General features: G+C 43.2%; 1 protein-coding gene and 1 long non-coding RNA gene across 2 annotated transcripts in view; one reads left to right on the plus strand and one right to left on the minus strand.

Moving 5' to 3' along the window:
- LOC116311196 (copine family member IX) overlaps nt 1–18,962 on the minus strand; it is a 107,960-nt gene that overhangs the window by 29,337 nt on the left and 59,661 nt on the right. The window contains exons 8-14 of the mRNA XM_039604345.1: nt 16,852–16,955; nt 15,420–15,524; nt 7,429–7,470; nt 7,036–7,111; nt 3,101–3,154; nt 2,807–2,868; nt 2,323–2,369 (exon numbers count right to left, since the gene is read on the minus strand). Of these exons, the coding sequence (XP_039460279.1) occupies nt 2,323–2,369; nt 2,807–2,868; nt 3,101–3,154; nt 7,036–7,111; nt 7,429–7,470; nt 15,420–15,524; nt 16,852–16,955 (490 nt within the window). The remainder of the gene's footprint in view (nt 1–2,322; nt 2,370–2,806; nt 2,869–3,100; nt 3,155–7,035; nt 7,112–7,428; nt 7,471–15,419; nt 15,525–16,851; nt 16,956–18,962) is intronic.
- Nucleotides 137–18,872, plus strand: LOC120435232. Its single transcript, XR_005609591.1, has 3 exons — nt 137–1,149; nt 3,913–4,083; nt 18,276–18,872. It is a non-coding gene; the product is annotated as an uncharacterized LOC120435232 (long non-coding RNA).

Raw genomic sequence — 18,962 nt, forward strand, 5'->3', positions numbered from 1 at the left:
TTGCTTTGCTATTGCTGGTGCTGTAATTATTGCACACATATAAAGGTAGCAGAATGTGACTAAAAGACAGCTCTCTCTTTGCCCCCTTGGGATAAGGTAGTTTGGACTCTCTCCTCCATTCTAAAAAGAGTGCCCTGCTTTTAAAGGGGATGAAGGGGAGGGGTATGGGGGGGGGGTGATTTGATTATCCACGACAGATGCCTGCTCCCCACACACCCACTGATAATGTATTCCCCCTAATCCCATCAAACTCCCAACTGCGCTGCAGGTGCACCTCTGGCCATGAAAATACCAGACACATTCACCATTCCCTGTGCACGTTGCACGGTTGACTGCACGTTCCATCATGTGAAAATAAGAGCCTTAACGTAACAATCTATCCAGCGCAACTCTGTGCCCACCATCAAGAAGTTGAGTATACCTGCCAATGAAAGGTGAAGGGTCAAATTATATTAGGGACGGGAAAAGAAATACCTTTGCTGTGTCTAACAGCAGAAAGCACAGTTTCAGACAGAGAAGACTGCAGTTAGGAGAAAACAGGAGGTGATATAACTGCAGAGCACGCTAATTAAGTAGCATAAAGGCACATTTTCCATATATCATTTCCCCAGCAAGAGCCAATCAAGCTTCGTGCTGAATCCAGACCTCTGTTAAATACAGCTGATTTGCACATTTACCACCACTTCAAGCTTAATGCTTTTAAACTAAACTGTTTTAAGCCTGTACAGTTTTGTGAAGAGCACCTAGAGTAGAATACATTTTTGACTGAAGCAATGGAATCTCCACAATGCTCACACCAAAAGAACAGACAGTGTAAAAATGCTTTTTAACAGACAAGACAGTGCTGGGTTTGGTTTATAATGTCACTAATAAATCCACGTATGTCTGTTTGTCTGTTCTTCTCATCTTTTTACCTGTTCATCTGATCTACCTCAACAGATCAATTGCAGGGGGACCACATACTTTAATTACAAGTTTTATATTTTGATAACATGAGCCCCTATAGGACAGCACTTAATGACAGTGGGAAGGAAGACCTCTGTCAGAAGACTCATGGAGGGTTAGCCATCTGCCACAAGTGATGGGGAGGAGTGGAAAGAGAAGCATAAAGAGCACAACAGGACAAAAACAAGTTTAAGACATGCAAAGGTAATATATATATATATAAGTGTATGGGGAGGGAATGGAGGGGGAATGGATGCTTAGTGCAGCCTCCACTCAGCTTTAGCCTGTAGCAGCATCATTAAAGGATGGTTAAAGGTCACCTGATGCAGCCCTCACTATAAACTTGATTAACAAGTACAGTTTAAAGCCTTATTGCTGTCTCCTAAACCCAAACTGGAAGCTGTAAGTCTGTACTCAGAGAGCACGGGTTGTCCCACCTATGTAGCAAATGCTTTCTTAGCATCTGTTTGATGCTTCTCCTTTTTGACGATATTGTGCAGATAAAAGAAGGCAGTCATAGTTCTTTGTTAAATATGGAAGTTAAAGGACAAGTCCAGGCCAAAACTGGCTCCAAGGTTCTTCAGAGTATTGCTGGAGGCTAATACCATACAATATAAGTAAGTTAACATTATTATTTAAAAAAACAATAATAATGCTATTATGCAGTAATATTTGCAGCTAGGAAGCTAAATCGAGTGGGTGATTAGATTTGCTTAACGTAAAGAATGGAAGCCAGTAGAAACAGCTGACCTGCGTCAAACCACAGGTTAGCAACACATCGTAAGGTTAATATTAACAAAGCAAAGAGACTGTACTCACAATTTACTATGAAGTATTACTTTGCAAATGCTCACAGGAGCTTTTTAGCATACCAACAAGGGCAAAACCAAAATATTAAGAATAAGTTCATACCATGTGCCCTACGTTAGTTTTGCTTGCTAGCATGTTAACAGGTGCTGTGTAATAGGTGTAAGTGCAGAGGAGTACAATGAGGGTGTCATTAGATTTCCTGGGAAAACCGAAGAATGGCACAAACTGTTTTCACCTCCTGAAGGTGCTGAGATGTCAAAGGTCAAGTCAAGTTCTTGCTGTTAGTTCACAACAATCTACCTAGTGAGATATTTCATTTAGAAACACCGGATCATAACCTAAAAACACTCATCAGTTTTCATCATGTGGAGACCTTAAACACCAAACCTTTGGCTCGACCCTCCAGTAGCTGCTGAGAAAGTGCTTGTCGATTAGTGCTTGTGTAAAAGCACTGAATTAAAAAAACTTCTAAAATCAAAATTTTATTTAAATTTTTTGGAAGGTCAAAAAGAAGTAATCCGTGCACACATCACAGTAAAGGAAAATGGTTGTGAGGCAGTGACTTACCATTGGACGCGGTGAAGTCTATCGCCACAGTGAAATTGAGTTGTGTTCTGTGGTAAATAAAGTAAAAAGAAACATGAAAGAGTAACACGCACTTTAGCCCACTTGACAAACACTCTATAAACCCTTCGAACACACAACTGTACCAACACGACGAGCCGTAACTCGGTCTGGGTAACTAGCTAATTAGAATGGAAGGACAATATTCCCTTCACCATCTTGAAGTGCTAATTAGGTATAGCAAATAGAGCTGCTAATTAAAAGTGAATGAACTGAATAAATTAGTTATTTACAAATAAGATTTACAAACACCGACTTCCTCAAAGCTTCACCCTTTCAAAGCCAATATGAGCTCAGTGTGGTGCTCAGCGTGATGCTTTTGGGAAACTTAATCTTGAGAGATACACACTCGCACAAAGACACAAACCCTCAAAATGGTGGCTGTTGACACTCACTGTGAACGCGGGCTAATTATTATTCTACTCACCCTCCTCGGATAAAATCCACAAAGGTATACTCAGACTCCACTTTGAAGGACAGCAGTGTTACCTGGCAAACACACACACACATACCAAAACACATACAGAGCGATAAACAGAACAGGACGGTGGGAGAGGGACCAGGCCCAGGCAAAAGAAACTAAACAGGTGGCCAGCCAGTGAAAGGAAGCAGATGTAAGAGGTGATGATACCTATACTATACTATATGATTCTATAAGACATCAGTGAATAGCAATACAGAGGAAATGACAGGCAGTTATGGGTGATGTGGGTGCACTCACAGTTCCAGAATTGATGTATTTCTTTTTTTTGCCTTTCTTCTTGGGATTTAAAACCTGCCCGTGACAGAAAGAGCACATTAGTGATCATGAGTGCCTCCATAAAACCACCTTGTAGCTTAAATGAAGTGCAAAAATGAACATGAATAATTCAGCAGATTCCTGATAATGGTGGCAGCCTACAAATCGATCTGATGTGTGTATAGAGAAATGAGAGAAAATCTGTCCGTACGTCCGGCGCTACAAATCTCATCAAAGAACTTTCTGTTTTTTTCTCTCCTTCAGACCACGTGGTTTTCCAGTAATTATGTTGCAACATTACTATTAATTTGTTTGCTTGGAACAAAGTACATCTTTACTGAGGAGATTTGAATAAGCTGGGGGCAACAATAGATTTGTCAGTTCAGTGTGCGTTTGTAGCTTTTTCCAGCAAAATAATGCAGCACTTTTATTGGTTTCTATTTTATTTGTGTGTGTGTGTGTGTGTGTGTGTGTGTGTGTGTGTGTGTGTGTGATGACTGATATTATTTATTTCATGGCGTATACTGATGTAATGTTAACAGTGCATCCCATGGCTGATTAAAATCTGCTTGTCTGGACTTCATCACCTTTGACAGGAGCCACAGAGTCTCCACTGTGTTTTACAGTCAGCTATAGACACTCACTGCTGTATCTCTCCACTGACCTCTTTCATGCATATTCACAACAACTTGAAATAAAACTTTTACATTTGGATGGTATTACCACTGATTTTCAGCCCAGTTCTTGTGTAACTTGGCATACCTCAGCCTTTTCTCCCTGTTTCCCTTTCTTAGTTTCCTGGCATCCACCCTTCCATTGAGACCATTTTTGATGAGGATTTGGTGAAGAGAAGACGGATCGATGACGTGCCAGATGTATCTCTTAAGTCTTTGCTGGATCTTTTCCTGTTTCTTAAGGACATGACTTTCAAATACTGTTCTAAATGGCGCAGATATACTTTTTAGGTACGTCAATTCTTCTTTTGTCCAGTTTCCTCAACATTTTTAAGCACACACTGCAGACCATGCCGAGGTATACCACAAATAGCATATCAGCCAATTTTCCACAAACAGCGCATTGGGAATCACCTTGCTGGTGCAGAAATACTGCGTGTCAGACTGTGTAATATTTCACGTTTTCAACCTGAGAAATATGTTTATAACAGGCTGCCAGTAACAAAGTACCTAAAAATACAGTTTAAAATTGGTCCTTTGGCTCATCGCTTGAGTTGGGTGGATGTAAATTTCTACTATTAGGCTCCATTTCAAGGCAGCGAGTTTATAACTTAATCCGAAAGAGGACTTGTTAAACTATCAGAAAAATGTATTGGCTAATCGCAGGATATTATGCTATAACAGTTTTTGTCCAAATTTTCCTCAAGTGACACGCGATCAAATCTTCTCCCTGTTAATGTCGTTTCCCTTTACTTTACTCTGCAAATCCATTTTAAAAGGGTGTTAATATAAATGTACAAGTAATCTACAAGTATCTAAAAGAGTCATGATCTTTTTTGAAGTATAACGTCATCTCCATTCATGTCTTTTAAAAATGGACCTTCATTTTTATAATTCAAATTTGTCAGTTTACTCGCTTCAATTAGTAAACTATTATTACGATTAATATTGTTTGATTTTATTTTGTCCATTTTGAAAATAACAGACAGGTAACAGGGAGAGAAGCAGCATAGACAGGACATGTGGTGACATCACACCATTCAAGGTTTAAAAGTTTCTAACATCTACTAAATAAATAGAACTTAAACAATAATACCCTGAAAAGTGACAACAGTAATAACATTGTTGCTCTAATAACTGCAGCTGTAGCTCTGCTTTGTTCAGTTTAAACAGACCTTTTTGTGATCAGCTGCATTATTTTTAGGCATTGGACCAGAGAAAATAAGTTAATATTTTCCTAGTTTTAAAATGGTTGTACTACTTGGTGTGGAAGGTATAGCAGTTAACTGACTGGATTTAACTATTTATATCCATATTTAAGACTGAGATACAAAACTTTTCAACCAGCCAGAAAGACATGGGGTCCTCTGATGATGAAATATCATTCACGCTATTATTATCATTTTACTTCATAATAAAAATCCCATGTCAACAGAAATGTAATTTTAACTTAATTTTAATAATCTCAACAGCATTAAAATTATTGGTATGGATACATTTTTATTTATTGCATAAAAATTATATACTACCTATGAAGCGTAATAATAAAACATCTTCCAGTGTGTTTTATTTGGAATTCATTAACGTTTTAATTTAAACTCAATTTAAGTTCTTTGTTGTCTCCTTCTACATGCACAGTCTTGCTGCCTGGCATGTTTGGAGTTTAGATACCAAAATATGAAAGAATGCATGTTATATGAATACACTAGAAATTATTGAAAGTAAAATAAGTTTTATGGATGAAGCCCCATGTGTCATCCTATTAATGAATTAAAAATACTCACAAAAAAGTTTATATCAGTGAACATCTCGGCTAGAACTGTATACCTGATCTGTTACTGTGGAAAACAGTAACACCCATTCAGAATTACAGAACAAAATTTGAGTAACAGTGGGCACAAGCAGGGTACTTATTTAAAAGACTTTAGGCTTAAAATAATAATAATAATTTTGGATTCATATAATATAATTCTAAGGTAGAGGGGAGTTTATAGTGTAGTGCACTTGCTTCTATCATGAAGACTCAAATGGCACTGAATACTAGGAATGACCCAGGCGCATTTTTTGTGCTTAAATGATTCGTAGGTCAGTTTTAAGTAGCTTAACAAACAAACAAAAAACTTTATCTGAAAATAGTCAGGCAGGATTAACAGATTAAAGGACTGGACTCAAAATGAGTGAAAAAGCTGCCAATGGACCACCAAGATGGGCCATTGGCAGCTTTTTTAGCTTATATGCTAAAGGGCTAATATAAGGGCCCTGGTTTGATTGTACCTCAGGCAACTACCTGTATCACTGTGTGACAGTCCCCCTGCTCTACTGTCGGGCTGTAATGAACATTGTATATATATGAATATATGTACCCAAACTCCTTCTTAATGGGTGGGCCAAAAAACTTTTGCACCTTTTACCACAGTCAGCATCTATGTGTTTTAAAATATTATATTATATTATATTATATTATATTATATTATAAATACCAATTCTTTTGCGTTTCAAATGCATTGTGGGCCCTGCAAATGTGATGATACATTCTCTGTGAGTTTATTGTCTGCAGAACCTTTGCTCAATAGCATAAAACTATAAGGAAGTCTAGCTCCTACAGTAATCTACAAGTCTAGAAACAAAACACAGTTGTGCAGTAGTCCTTGTCCCTGTTACATACTCTGGAAATCAGTGTTGTTTATGCTAGCTGAACCCCCTCCGCTTTGTGATACTCTAAAATCGATGTACAAATGTGAGGGAACTTGCTATACTGTGTATATGAAAAGTACCCTTTAGTGGGAATCAGTGCTAACCTTCTAGCTAGGAAGCTTTCTCTTTCAGGTAGGAATACTAAGTTAGCACAATGCAACCTTATAAATGTGAAAACATTTTTTAAAATATGGACAGTAAATCATCATTGCATATGCTAAATCCATATATTATTGTGACAATGCCAAAGTCATAACAAGGTATGTAAAAATACACGACTTTGTATTTCCTATACGTATCTGTTTATATGTTCAGGAAATTATCCTTTCAGCTGAAGGTTTCATAACCTTAGATTCTTTTACATTTTTTATTTTATTTTATTTGTTCTTACATTCATCACTTGAAATCCAGTCTTTCAGTTTAGAAAAAATTGTGCCATTGTGAGGGTTCGAGGTTTTTAGAGATTAAAATCACCTAAATTGGAATCGCAAGGTCTTCATATGATGACGGCGGTATGAAATAACAAGCCACCTCCATGCCGTGTCTCACCTCATAGACATTGAACTGGTTCTGCCCCCGAGACAGCTCTCTGTAACTGGTGGTGAACTCGCCGATGAAGTCATGGCTACAGCAGACAGCACCCACACAGAAAAGCAAGCAGGAACACAATTTTTTACATAAATCATTTTTTAATCTGAGCTATAGAGCTATGTTTTTTTTCTTTCTTAATAACTGTCAAATATGGATCTTGCTCCTATTAATCTCCAAATCAGGCCTATCTGTCCTTGCAGCATAAGTTTTGTAGCACATTGTGTCAAAACCCTTCAAGCTCTTCACCACCAAGTTTGTCTCACAGACTGTAAACAAGACGTTTCACTCCCTTCTAGCACGAGGCATCAGTGTGTGAAGGTGTAGTGAGTGCTTATCTGCGAATGTTCTTACCTTCCATCTCGATCCCAGTCATAGACGTCTACCTTCACAGTTCTGAAACAGACAGGCACATATCATTTTTGAAGGCCGTGGGTTTTTTTGTGAGAAACTTGAACTCCAAATTATGTTTGATTGAATAAAAAAAATACTTTTTATGCCATCATATCAGGAGCAGATAGAGCTGATTTCAATTTCAATTTCAGATTCCAGAGAAAAAAATGAATAGAAGTTTCCATATATTACACTGAAAGCATCATCTCAGATTCATGAACAGCCAAACGTGCTGCATGTTGTTTGGCACCACAGCTAGCAGAGAGCTGCTTATACATCTGCATGGAGCTGATGACAGTTTCCATTCAGTTGGTTGTTATGGCACCCTGCTTTTCACAACTAGGACAAATAGTCAGTTCCCAGGAGATTGCAGCGATTATTTTCACATTCAGTGAATCATTAAAACTAGTTGTGGTGACCAACTGGTCGTCCAGAGGTTGACAGTGTTGGTTTCCATTACGAGGTAACTGCACAGGTCTCCCGTTGCGAGGAAATCTGTCTCCAAACAACAGCAGTGTCATTTATAACCGCAGATTATTCACATATTTCAAACTGTCTCAGTAAGTCTGCACCAATGAATGCAACTCAACTGGTTGCCAACCTTTTGTATCCTTGTTATATTTCTATACAAAAGCAAGAGCTTGTGTCATTCTTCTTAAGTGCCTTGCTGAATGGTGTTGGTGGCCATGGTCCTCCAAGGTGCTCCCTCAGTCAAACAGTGCAGGAACGTATTCGAGGTTTTCTTTATCCAGTCTTGGTTTCTCTCCTTCTGCCTTTGCTTCTCTTCCCTTAGCTTTTTCCACATGTTCAAAGTCATAGTCAAAGTCGCTTCTCATTATGTGTCCAAAGAATCTTGCTTTCTGACATCTTTACATAGAGATTTTCTGGTCTTTGCTCTTTTTTAAAATCTCTTCAATAGTCAGTCTTTCCTTGTATGAGATTCTCATCATCTGCTGACGAACCACTTCTCTGCTGCCTTAACCTCCTAGGACCTGGCGTCCACATACGTGGACATCACATTTTGGGTTGTCTTGACCAAAATACACAATTGTGCTCTACAAGGGCCTGATATCCACTTATGAGGACATTCCACTGTTCTATCGAAATTTTAAATGAATGTCCTCATATGTGGATCTGATTTTTCTCAGAAACAAAAATCAGGTAAAAAGAAATCAGGTAATTCTTTGTGTTTACATTCATCAGGTCCCAATCAGCCCAAATAGCAAAGAGAAGTTAAAAATGCATGCCATGAAAGAGTTCGGGTCTTAGGAGGTTAATGGTGTCTACAGTTTTCTTATTTATTGTCCCAGCTTTATTTCCATACATGAAGATATGTATAGAGTAGTCATCAAGGAATCACTTTCTTGACTTGAAGGAAATTTATCAATAAACTAAAATCTTTGCTAAGTCAGAGAAAGCTTTTTTTGACTTTGCAATCCAAATAATTTGAACTTATCGACTTGTTGTATTATGGAATTCTTCAGTCTGATGTTAAATGTGGAAATGATGATTCTTGAGTTTTCTTGGCAGTCAGGAACAGTCCCACTTTTACGATCATTCATTTACGTCTATGACTATTTTCTGCAGGTTTTCTTCATATGTTGAAATGTTTATAGAGTCAGTTACTAATGTCATGTTGCACTTAAATTGCAGTCTTGCCGTAACTATATAACTATTTGTTTTAAATCTATGAAGTCCTGGCTGGACTGTTTAATGTGAATTTCTATGTTTACATAAATGGCTACAAATGTGCAAATAAAGGTAACTGAGTTGTGCTTTTCGGCATACTGTCACAAACAGGCATGTAACTGCCAATTTCACCCCATTCAGTCACAAACTGATAAAAGAATGATAGCCAATGACTCCATCTAATTCCAGTTCCCTTTCAGTCAATTCACTCGGTACAACACATAAGTATGGGATATCACGCCCTCGCGTGTCCTGGCTGAAGAAACCTTTATTCACGTCTTTAAGGCAGATGACGTGTGATGACACGCGCACGGCCCCGCCTGCACATATAGCCGCTTTCATTACAGTCCTCCCTCAGTTCTTACGCTCTTCACCTCGCTGAGAACACCTCTGCTGAGTTGGGCTAGCTAGCTGCTGCTAGTTAGCTCCGTTGTCTGCTGACTTGAATTTAGCTTAACTGCCCCTGTTGGTGTTAGCCTCCACCGCGCAGTTGGTGTGTAGGCTGCCCGCGGAGCGCTAATTTCAAGTTTTTCCTGTGCAGCGTTTCGCTTGCGTTTTGGAATGGACTCCAAACCGAAGCGAGCAAAGCAGAAATCTTCGGTTCGCCCCTGTCCTCAGGGATGCGGTTTCTCTTTGCACGACAGCGACCAGCATGATGCCTGCCCTGTCTGCCTGGGGATCGTCCACGCTAGGAGGCGTTGGCGGAGCCCAAGCCTGTGCGTTTTGTCGCCAGCTCCGGTGCTCGACCCTGGAAAGGCGGGTGGCGTTTGTGGAAAAAGTGCTGGGACGCTCGGCTGTCGCGCGGCATGACCCTCTCCTTTCTGAGTCTGGAGCCCCGGCCGTCCGAGTCGAAGACGAGGATTTTCGGTCGATGTCCCGCAGTTAGCTGGGCTGACCACATGGAATATGTTGACGGGTTAGCCGATGACGAGCCGGTACCATGCAGGGCGCTGGCGGGCTTCAGCCTGGGTTGAAGCCCGCCAGCGCTCCCCAGGAAAACGATGGCGTGCTGGACATCGGCCTGGACATCCATGGTTTGTCGGAGGATGAGCAGGAGAGCTCATTGTCGGGCCAATGTGCCGCCGCTGCTGCGCCGGTCGGCCACGATGACACCTCTCTTTTCTCCCTGTTTCGCCGTGCTGCTGAGAAGCTGCAGGTGGACTGGCCCTCTCCTCCGCCAGCTCAGAAGCCGTCGTGGTTCGCGGGGTTTTCCTCCCACCGGAGCCCATAGCGGCCAAAACTGCCTTCCCATGTTCCCAGACTTCCTCTGTGAGCTAACAGCATCATGGGACAAACCTCTGTCTACCAGCGTCACTGTGCCCGGCTATGGACAGTACATGGAATTGGGCGGCGCCGAGGGGCTGGCTTAGCTAACCCACCCCTATGGAGCCGTCTCTGGCTGCTTATCTGGCCCTGTCCCATAACCATGGGTGGCGGCGGCCCGCAACTCTGTCGTCCAAGCACTGCAGATTCTCTGCTTCGCAGCTGGAGAAGATTTATCGGGCTCAGGCCGGCACTGCTCGCGCCATGAGCTCCGTCACCATGCTCCAGGCGTACCAGGCAGTGTGCCTGGCGGAGCTCGGATCGCTGGTTCCTGATGACAGCCCGCTGGCACCTCTTCTTAACGAGGTCAGAGTCGCCACAGATTACATTCTCCGTGCGTCTCGCTGTGCAGCGCTCTCCCTGGGCAGAGGGATGGCTTCGACAGTAGTGGCGCAGAGGCACCTGTGGCTGACCCTCTCTGACGTCCCGGATAGGGACAGAGCTGTATATCTGGACGCACCAGTGTCTGCGGCTGGGTTATTCGGACATTCACTTGAAGCCATTCAGGCTAGATTCGATCTGAGGAAGAAGCAGGCGGAAGCTCTGCGCGACATCATCCCCAGACGTCAGCCCAAGCCCAAGCCCGCAGCTAGCTCTCACAGGCCCGCCGCTCCTCTGCCGACTGGCAGAGACCGCGCCCACTGCTGAAGTGGGTGTGCCGCCAGTGAGAGCACATCCTCGGCCCGAGCTCCACGCCAGTCGGCCTGGAGCAAAGGCCCTCCCTCGGGCCCGGGCGGGACCCGACGCCCAGGAGGAAGAAGCCTCAGCCCTCCTAGCTGTGGTTTCGAGTGGAGAAGGGGTCCAGCAGCAGGGAGGCGCTGCTTTTACCCCTCTGTTGCCGCCCAAGAGGTGCCGCTTAAGTTCTGTTCAGGTTGTCAGCCCCAGAAGGCGCTGCACTTTCCTAACACTGTCTCCCAAGCACAAAACCCCTGCACACAAAATGCCTCAGGTAACTCCCTGTTCAGGTGTGTTAAATGTTCAGGTGACCACATCGAGTGTTCCCGCTGTTTTTCATTGTTGTGCCCCAGAAAAGGTGCCTCCAACAAAATGTATGAATGTACGTTTCCATGTTACAATCAATAAAGAGTGTTGTTTATTCTCAAACAATCACAAATGCTCAGCCTGCGGGCAGAATGAGCCAGGTCAGGCAGGTGATGCAGTCCCCTGCAGACACACTGGGGCGACAACGCCCGCCGACGGTGCTGCAGGTCAGCGGCTGGCTGTTCACTTCCCTCAGTGGGCGCTTGCGCCCCTCTCCGTGGGTGCTGCGAACCGTTGCCATGGGTTACCGGTTGCAGTTCCGGGTCAAGCCGCCTTGTTTCCAAAGAGTCGTAAACACGACTGTCAACACCGAGGCGGCCATGATACTCAGAGAGGAAATAAAGGCGCTATTGCAGAAAAGAGCAATACGAGTGGTCCCCGCTTCGGAGACAGACAAAGGTTGGTACAGCCGCTATTTTGTTGTTCCGAAAAACAGGGGGAGGGCTTCGTCCCATCCTCGACCTGCGAGTCTTGAACACGTATCTACGAACGTACAAGTTCAAGATGCTAACACTCAGACAGCTCTTGAATGCAGTCGGCCCGGGAGATTGGTTTGCGACAATCGATCTAACAGATGCTTATTTTCATGTGGCTATACACCCGAAACACAGGCAGTTTCTGAGGTTTGCATTCGAGGGCGTAGCCTACGAATACCTAGTGCTGCCGTTCGGGCTGTCGCTCGCTCCTCGCACCTTTACAAAATGTGCCGAGGCATCGCTAGCGCCCCTCAGAGAGAGAGGCATCTGCATCTTAGCCTACCTAGACGACTGGGCTCTCGTAGCTTGCTCCAGAGAGCAGGCGGAGACACAGCTGTCGCTGGTTCTGTCACACATTCAGACACTGGGGTTCTCTGTGAACTTTCAAAGAGCTCGCTCATCCCGAGTCAGCAGATTTTTTCCTCGGTTTGGAATATATGCTCGCTTTCCAGCCAGCGCGACGTTTGTCGGAGCACAGAGTGGCCGCGTTTCATCGCTGCCTCGCTCAGTTTCAGCTGGGACGCAGACTGCGTTTCCAGACGATATTAAGCTTGTTGGGCATGATGGCATCTATGATCGCCGTAGTGCCACTTGGACTGTTAAAAATGAGAGCGTTTCAACGCTGGACACTCTCGCACCATTTGTGTGCATCGCGTCACCTCCGGAGGAGGCTGCCGGTAACCGCGTCTTGCATGCTAGCTCTCTGTCCTTGGAGGGAGCCCAGGCTGCTGCATCAGGGCTCTCGGATTGGGAGGGTGTTGTTTCGCAAGGTGGTGTCCACAGATGCTTCCCTAAGAGGATGGGGAGCGCTGTGCAAGGGTGCATCAGTGAGAGGGATCTGGTCCGCAGCTCAGCGCCAGCTGCACATCAACCACTTAGAGCTGTTAGCAGTGTTCTTAGCTCTAAAGCATTTCCGTCCAGTCCTGGAGGGCCAGCAGGTCTTAGTCAGGACGGACAATTCAACAGTGGTGTCTTACATAAACAGGCAGGGAGGAACACGCTCTCTTCCCCTGTTGAAGCTGTCTCTCTCTCTGCTGTTATGGTGCAGTGTTCATTTTCTGTCTCTAAGAGCCACCCATGTCCCGGGCCACCTGAACCTGGGGCCGGACCTTCTCTCCAGGGGGGTCCTCTGGTGAGGGAATGGAGGTTACACCTTTTAATAGTGGCTCAGATTTGGGATCTATTTGGCAAGGCGCAAATAGATCTTTTTGCTTCCAGGGTAAATACTCACTGCCCCCTGTTCTTCTCCATAATCGACCACGATGCACCCTTGGGCTTGGACGCGCTAGCGCACCAATGGCCAGACGTGCTCCTGTATGCATTTCCCCCAGTGGAAATGATATCTCCAGTTCCAGAGCGAGTGCGTCAGCATTCCCTCTCTCTGATTCTAGTGGCCCCTTGGTGGCCCACAGGGTCGTGGTATGCAGAGATAATCAGCCTGCTAGCAGCGAGTCCTTGGCAGCTTCCTCTCCGCAGGGATCTCCTCTCTCAGGCGGGAGGAGAAGTGTTTCATCCGCGCCCAGATCTATGGCGCCTTCATGCTTACCTGCTGAGAGGTTAAACTTGATTGCTAAGGGTTTGCCACCTAGTGTGATCGCGACAATTCAGAGCGCTAGGGCCTCATCTACTAGAGGCTTGTACGCTTACAAATGGCGAGCCTTCGAGCAATGGTGCCAGGACCGCCACACTCTCCCATTTCAGTGCTCTATTGTGGATGTTTTGACATTCCTGCAGGAGCTGCTGGATAAGGGCCTTTCATTTTCGAAAATTAAGGTTTATTTAGCAGCTATATCTGCTTGTCATATTGGCTTTGACGGGGTGACACCAGGTGCACAGCCCCTCGCCATACGTTTTCTGAAAGGAGTTCGCCGGCTGAGGCCCGTGCTTAAGTCCAGTGTCCCTGCTTGGGACTTGTCTTTGGTGCTGGAGGCCCTTTGTAGCCCCCCGTTTGAACCCATTGAGTCTGTGAATATGAAATTTCTTTCATATAAGACTGCATTACTTCTCGCTTTGGCTTCGGCAAAGCGAGTGGGTGACCTTCATGCGCTGTCTGTGCATCCCTCCTGCACACAGTTCTCTTCTGATGGCCACAAGGTCGTATTGCGTCCAAATGCTCCCTATTTTCCCAAGATCATGCCTGCATCTTATAGCTCAATGGAGTTGAGTTGCTGAGCTTTTGCTCCCCTCATTTTGCATCTGAGGAGCAGAGGAGGATGCATTCTCTTTGTCCAGTGCGTGTGCTACGCACCTACATTGTGCGGCAGCTAGTTGGGCATCACCGCACACTTTTGTGCGGTTTTATCGGTTGGACGTTACAGCCCCTTTGGTGGCTCATGCTGTCCTTTCTGCTGGGTCTACCACTCACTAAGGATGTGGTAGTCCGATTCCGGTTCGGTGGCTGCTCTGCGGGGCGTGTATATATGTCCCATACTTATGTGTTGTACCGGTGAATCGACTGAAAGGGGCGAATAGTTATGTCTATAACTTCTGTTCCCTGAAGGAGAGGAACGAGGTACAACACAAGGTGGCCCCACTGAGCAGTTGGCTCGGTGAAGAGCGGCTATCGAACTAAGGGATGACTGTGATGACAGCGGCTATATGTGCAGGCGGGGCCGTGCGCGTGTCATCACACGTCATCTGCCTTAAAGGCGTGAATAAAGGTTTCTTCAGCCAGGACACGCGAGGGCGTGATATCCCATACTTATGTGTTGTACCTCGTTCCTCTCCTTCAGGGAACAGAAGTTATAGACATAACTATTCGTTTTATCTCCATCCTAACAAAGCAAAGTCCCTTTGAAGACTGCAAATGACTGCAAGTGCTCTCAGATCTGTTCTCTGTCTTTGAAGAACAATATTTTAAAAGCAACAAGATTGAAAGTTTGTTGCACATGATCGCAACAATTTTGTTTGTGCTGTGGTCTCCAACCAGCGTTTTCCTTAATGTGACTGTACCATTGCATATAGCTAGAAAGTCTCAAATAGAACAAATAGCAGAACATTAACAAAACAATATTTGTAAATCCACCAACTTAGACAGATTCACAAAAATCTGTCAAATTTATGACAGGAGTCCTTGTTATAACAAGGGTGGCACGGTGCATTTCTGCATTCATTGGCTTAACAAATGCTCAGCATGGTCCAGCCTGACTGAATATGTAACACAGGGCTGTGTTCAAACTAGGTCAGTCTCAATAACACCAGTGCTGGTCCCTGGGACACCACGACCGACTGCTGGCATTATTCTGACCGCCCCAGCAACAGGCGATGTCATCCACTTAAAAGTCTAGCTGTGCCCGATTGATTGATAAGTGCTCTTGTTCTTACTTTACCCAGAGAAAACAAGTTGCTTACAACATGGAAGATGTCTAAAGGTTTCTAAACAGTCAAAATACCTCGATATTAAATTTGATCATGTTTTCTGACCTGTCATAGTCACCATTGCAGAGAGCTCTAACAGGGATGGTGAAGGGCTGCCACACTGGGTTCAGTGTGTTCTTGATCACCTCTGTCTTGTGGCAGATGGTGAACCTGCAAGTGAAAAAATCAGCCATGAGGAACAAAAAGGGAAAGAACATTTATACTGCTCCTTTTGTACCAGTGAAGATTCCGCCCCATCCCCCCACTAATCTCCCATTCCTTCCTCTGCAATTGAGCAAAAGCCATTGTAAGCTTTTATATTTTTTATGTCTGCTTAAGTATATCCAGAGGATATGACAGAAGAGTTTTATTTTCTTCTTCTTCTTCTTGTTTTTTTATTACTACAAAAATCTCTCCAAGGCACAGCAGTCGAAGCGATCTAAAAACTTAAACAAATGTGACTTCTGGTGGAACTCGAGTCAGAAGCGTACGTGCAACAACGTTGATTCGTATGGAAAACAAGTGTGTAAACCAGATGTGACAACGGGTGTTATTAAATGGGTATGTGGTCTTCATATGAAACACCTTCACAGAACACCTTTCATAACCTTTCTTTTACTAATAATGTGTTTGTGTGCTGTTTCACAGTTGAAAGTAGCACTTATTGAGTGCTTTCTGCTACACAGCACCACTTGGGAATAAGTACTGGAAGTGGTTTGGAGCAACAGTCATTATTTCGCAGCCCCACAGGCTGAAGAGTGTTAAATTTTGTAAATGAAATGATGTCAGATCATTGCTGATGCCTTTCCTCCTTACCAGTGCATTAACACACACTTGAAAACTCCAAAACTCCAAAACTTCTCCTTTTATATGGCTGCTCGCGCTCACGTTACCACCGCCTGGCTGATACTTACGGTCTTAATTCTTATGGAAACAGTAAGGGTGTATAGTTAGTTTTTCACACACTACTTCCATATTTTGAATTCAGTTCAATTCAATTTTATTTATATAGCACCAAATCACAACAACAGTTGCCGCAAGGCTCTTTATATTTTAAGGCAGACCCTACAATAATACATACAGAGAAAAACCCAACAATCATATGACCCCCGATGAGCAAGCACTTTGGCAACAGAGGGAAGGAAAAACTCCCTTTTAACAGGAAGAAAGGGAGGAGCGGCCATCTGCAATGACCCGTTGGGGTGAGAGAAGGAAGACAGGATAGACATGCTGTGGAAGTGAGCCAGAGATTTTGGTGTAGATTTGTTAAGAATAACATCACGGTATAAGATGCCGTATTGTTGTTCATTACTGACGTTGTATATATGTAATAATAACATGTCCTGGCATTTAAAACTTCAGAATCTCAAGTAAGATGTGATTTGTTTTTTTTGTTTTTCATATCACTCTGTCTGTGTGTGTGTGTGTGTGTGTGTGTGTGTGTGTGTGTGTGTGTGTGTGTGTAAGGTCTGAGCCCACCCCAAATGCCCACACTCACGTTCCATCCTCATTACTGCGGTAGAAAACCAGGAAGGGGTCGGACTTGCCAAAAAAGTCTTTTTTATCCAGCTTGTTGGCACACAGCTGCATGGTAGCGATATCCTGACAGAGAGGAAGAGTAGGTGTCAATATGATTCAGAAGCAATTACATTTTTAAGTCAGCATCTTTGTTTCCTTCAACAACTCCTTTCTTGGTCACAAAGGTGAAGGTTTATGTGGGACTTTGTGTGTGTGTGCTCACAATAGTTTTCAAAACAGAGCTTTGCACAGAATACAAAATAACTGGCGAGGTAAAAATCCGTGCATAATGGTGAAGCAAATAAGAACAGCAGCACACCAACGGTTTTTATGCTTTAATAACTGAATGCATGCATAGATTACAGTGGTTATAATCCATTTTTTTATTAAAATTACAAATTTTATTAGGAAAAGAAACTTATTTTATTATGGGATGGCTGCAATATTGCAAGCAGGAGCAGAGGGAATGCTTCATAAATATGTATACACCGTTATAGCAGTTAATAAGGAGCAGTATTATTTCTGCCTCTGGTTTCATAGATAGATGGATGGATGGATGGATGGATGGATGGATGGATGGATGGATGGATGGATAGATAGATAGATAGATAGATAGATAGATAGATAGATAGATAGATAGATAGATAGATAGATAGATAGATAGATAGATAGATAGATAGATAGATAGATAGGCCTTTTAGCTATTTTCTCCTAAAGGAAGGCATTAGGGGAAACTGAAGCTTGTCATTGGTAGCTAGGGGTTGTCAGCTTGCGCACACACACACACACACACACACACACACACACACTTCTCAAAATTTCTGAAAAACATTTGGAGCTTGTCAGGGGCAATATGTCCCAGAGTAGCAATAGTAAATATTTCCAAGATAAGCCTGTTCACATAATGTTATCTGGAGCACACAAACACACACATCAAAATTCTGTTAGCGTCTGACTGCCTGTTTGGTATTAATATATTACTGTGGCAAGGGGTTGGCAAAAGTGAAGGAGAAAATCCCATAGTTCATAGCAGGAAACCACCTTGATAGTTAATCTTAAATATATTTAGAGAACTGTGGAGAAGAGTGGCCAGCAAAATATCAAATGGTTATTGGCACTCCATTTACAAAACTCAATGCAAATGTGGGTGGATTTAAGGTGATTTAGTGGACAAACTCAAACATTTATCACCAAGGATGATGATGACGTGATTAGCTGATTACACATTTGCTTTACACGATAGTTAAACAGGTGTACTTATTGAGGTGGTCAAAGATTGCAGAATTAAAAAAGTGGCCCGAAAATCGAACCCTGTGGGATTCCACATGTCCCAGTTGTCATAATGGGTTAGCACCCAAATATACAGAAACAATAGGTAAACTAAAAAAAAATGCTTTATTGCAGGAACTTAGGAGCAAAAACAGAAAGGGGACGAGGATACATGGAGTTCACAACATGAGAACAAAGGAAGACCAAACAATAAATACATGCACAGGACAACAAGAAGCTATGAAGCAGGTGGGGAAACCGCTGGCAACATTATAGGAAGATGAGACAAGGTAAGCAAAACTAAAACATAATGCACATGAGACAAAGACTAAAAAATAAAACAGGAAGTGACAAAACAGCAGACACAGCGATGGAGGCTTGACAAGACACAGGAGAGGCAGGATGACACAAGGAAATAAACAGAACCAGAAAACTGAAACCAGAGAATTCTAACACTAGACACAATGAGAACAAAGAACCGCACAGAGACATAATGACCTAAATGAGAGATTGGGAAACTAAAGATCAATGAAAATAACTAACTCAGCCTTTACCAAGAAACTAGAATCAAGTCACATCCTGATATGTGATGCCTGCCCCTAAGGCGTGGTCTGATTGTTAGAGTTTTCTGTCTATTATTGTAAGTTTTTACGTTATGATATAAAACAAGTTGAGGTGATTGTTATTGTGAGTTGGCGCTATGTAAAAAAAAACTAAACTAGACTGGATTAATGTGACTGCAAACTCCTACAACACAAAAATTAACAGTGCAATATTGTTCAGTGACATTTGGGTTGTGTGTGTGCATGTGTGTATACTGAC

Source organism: Oreochromis aureus, linkage group 20 (genome assembly GCF_013358895.1).
Source record: "Oreochromis aureus strain Israel breed Guangdong linkage group 20, ZZ_aureus, whole genome shotgun sequence".
NCBI lineage: Eukaryota > Metazoa > Chordata > Actinopteri > Cichliformes > Cichlidae > Oreochromis > Oreochromis aureus.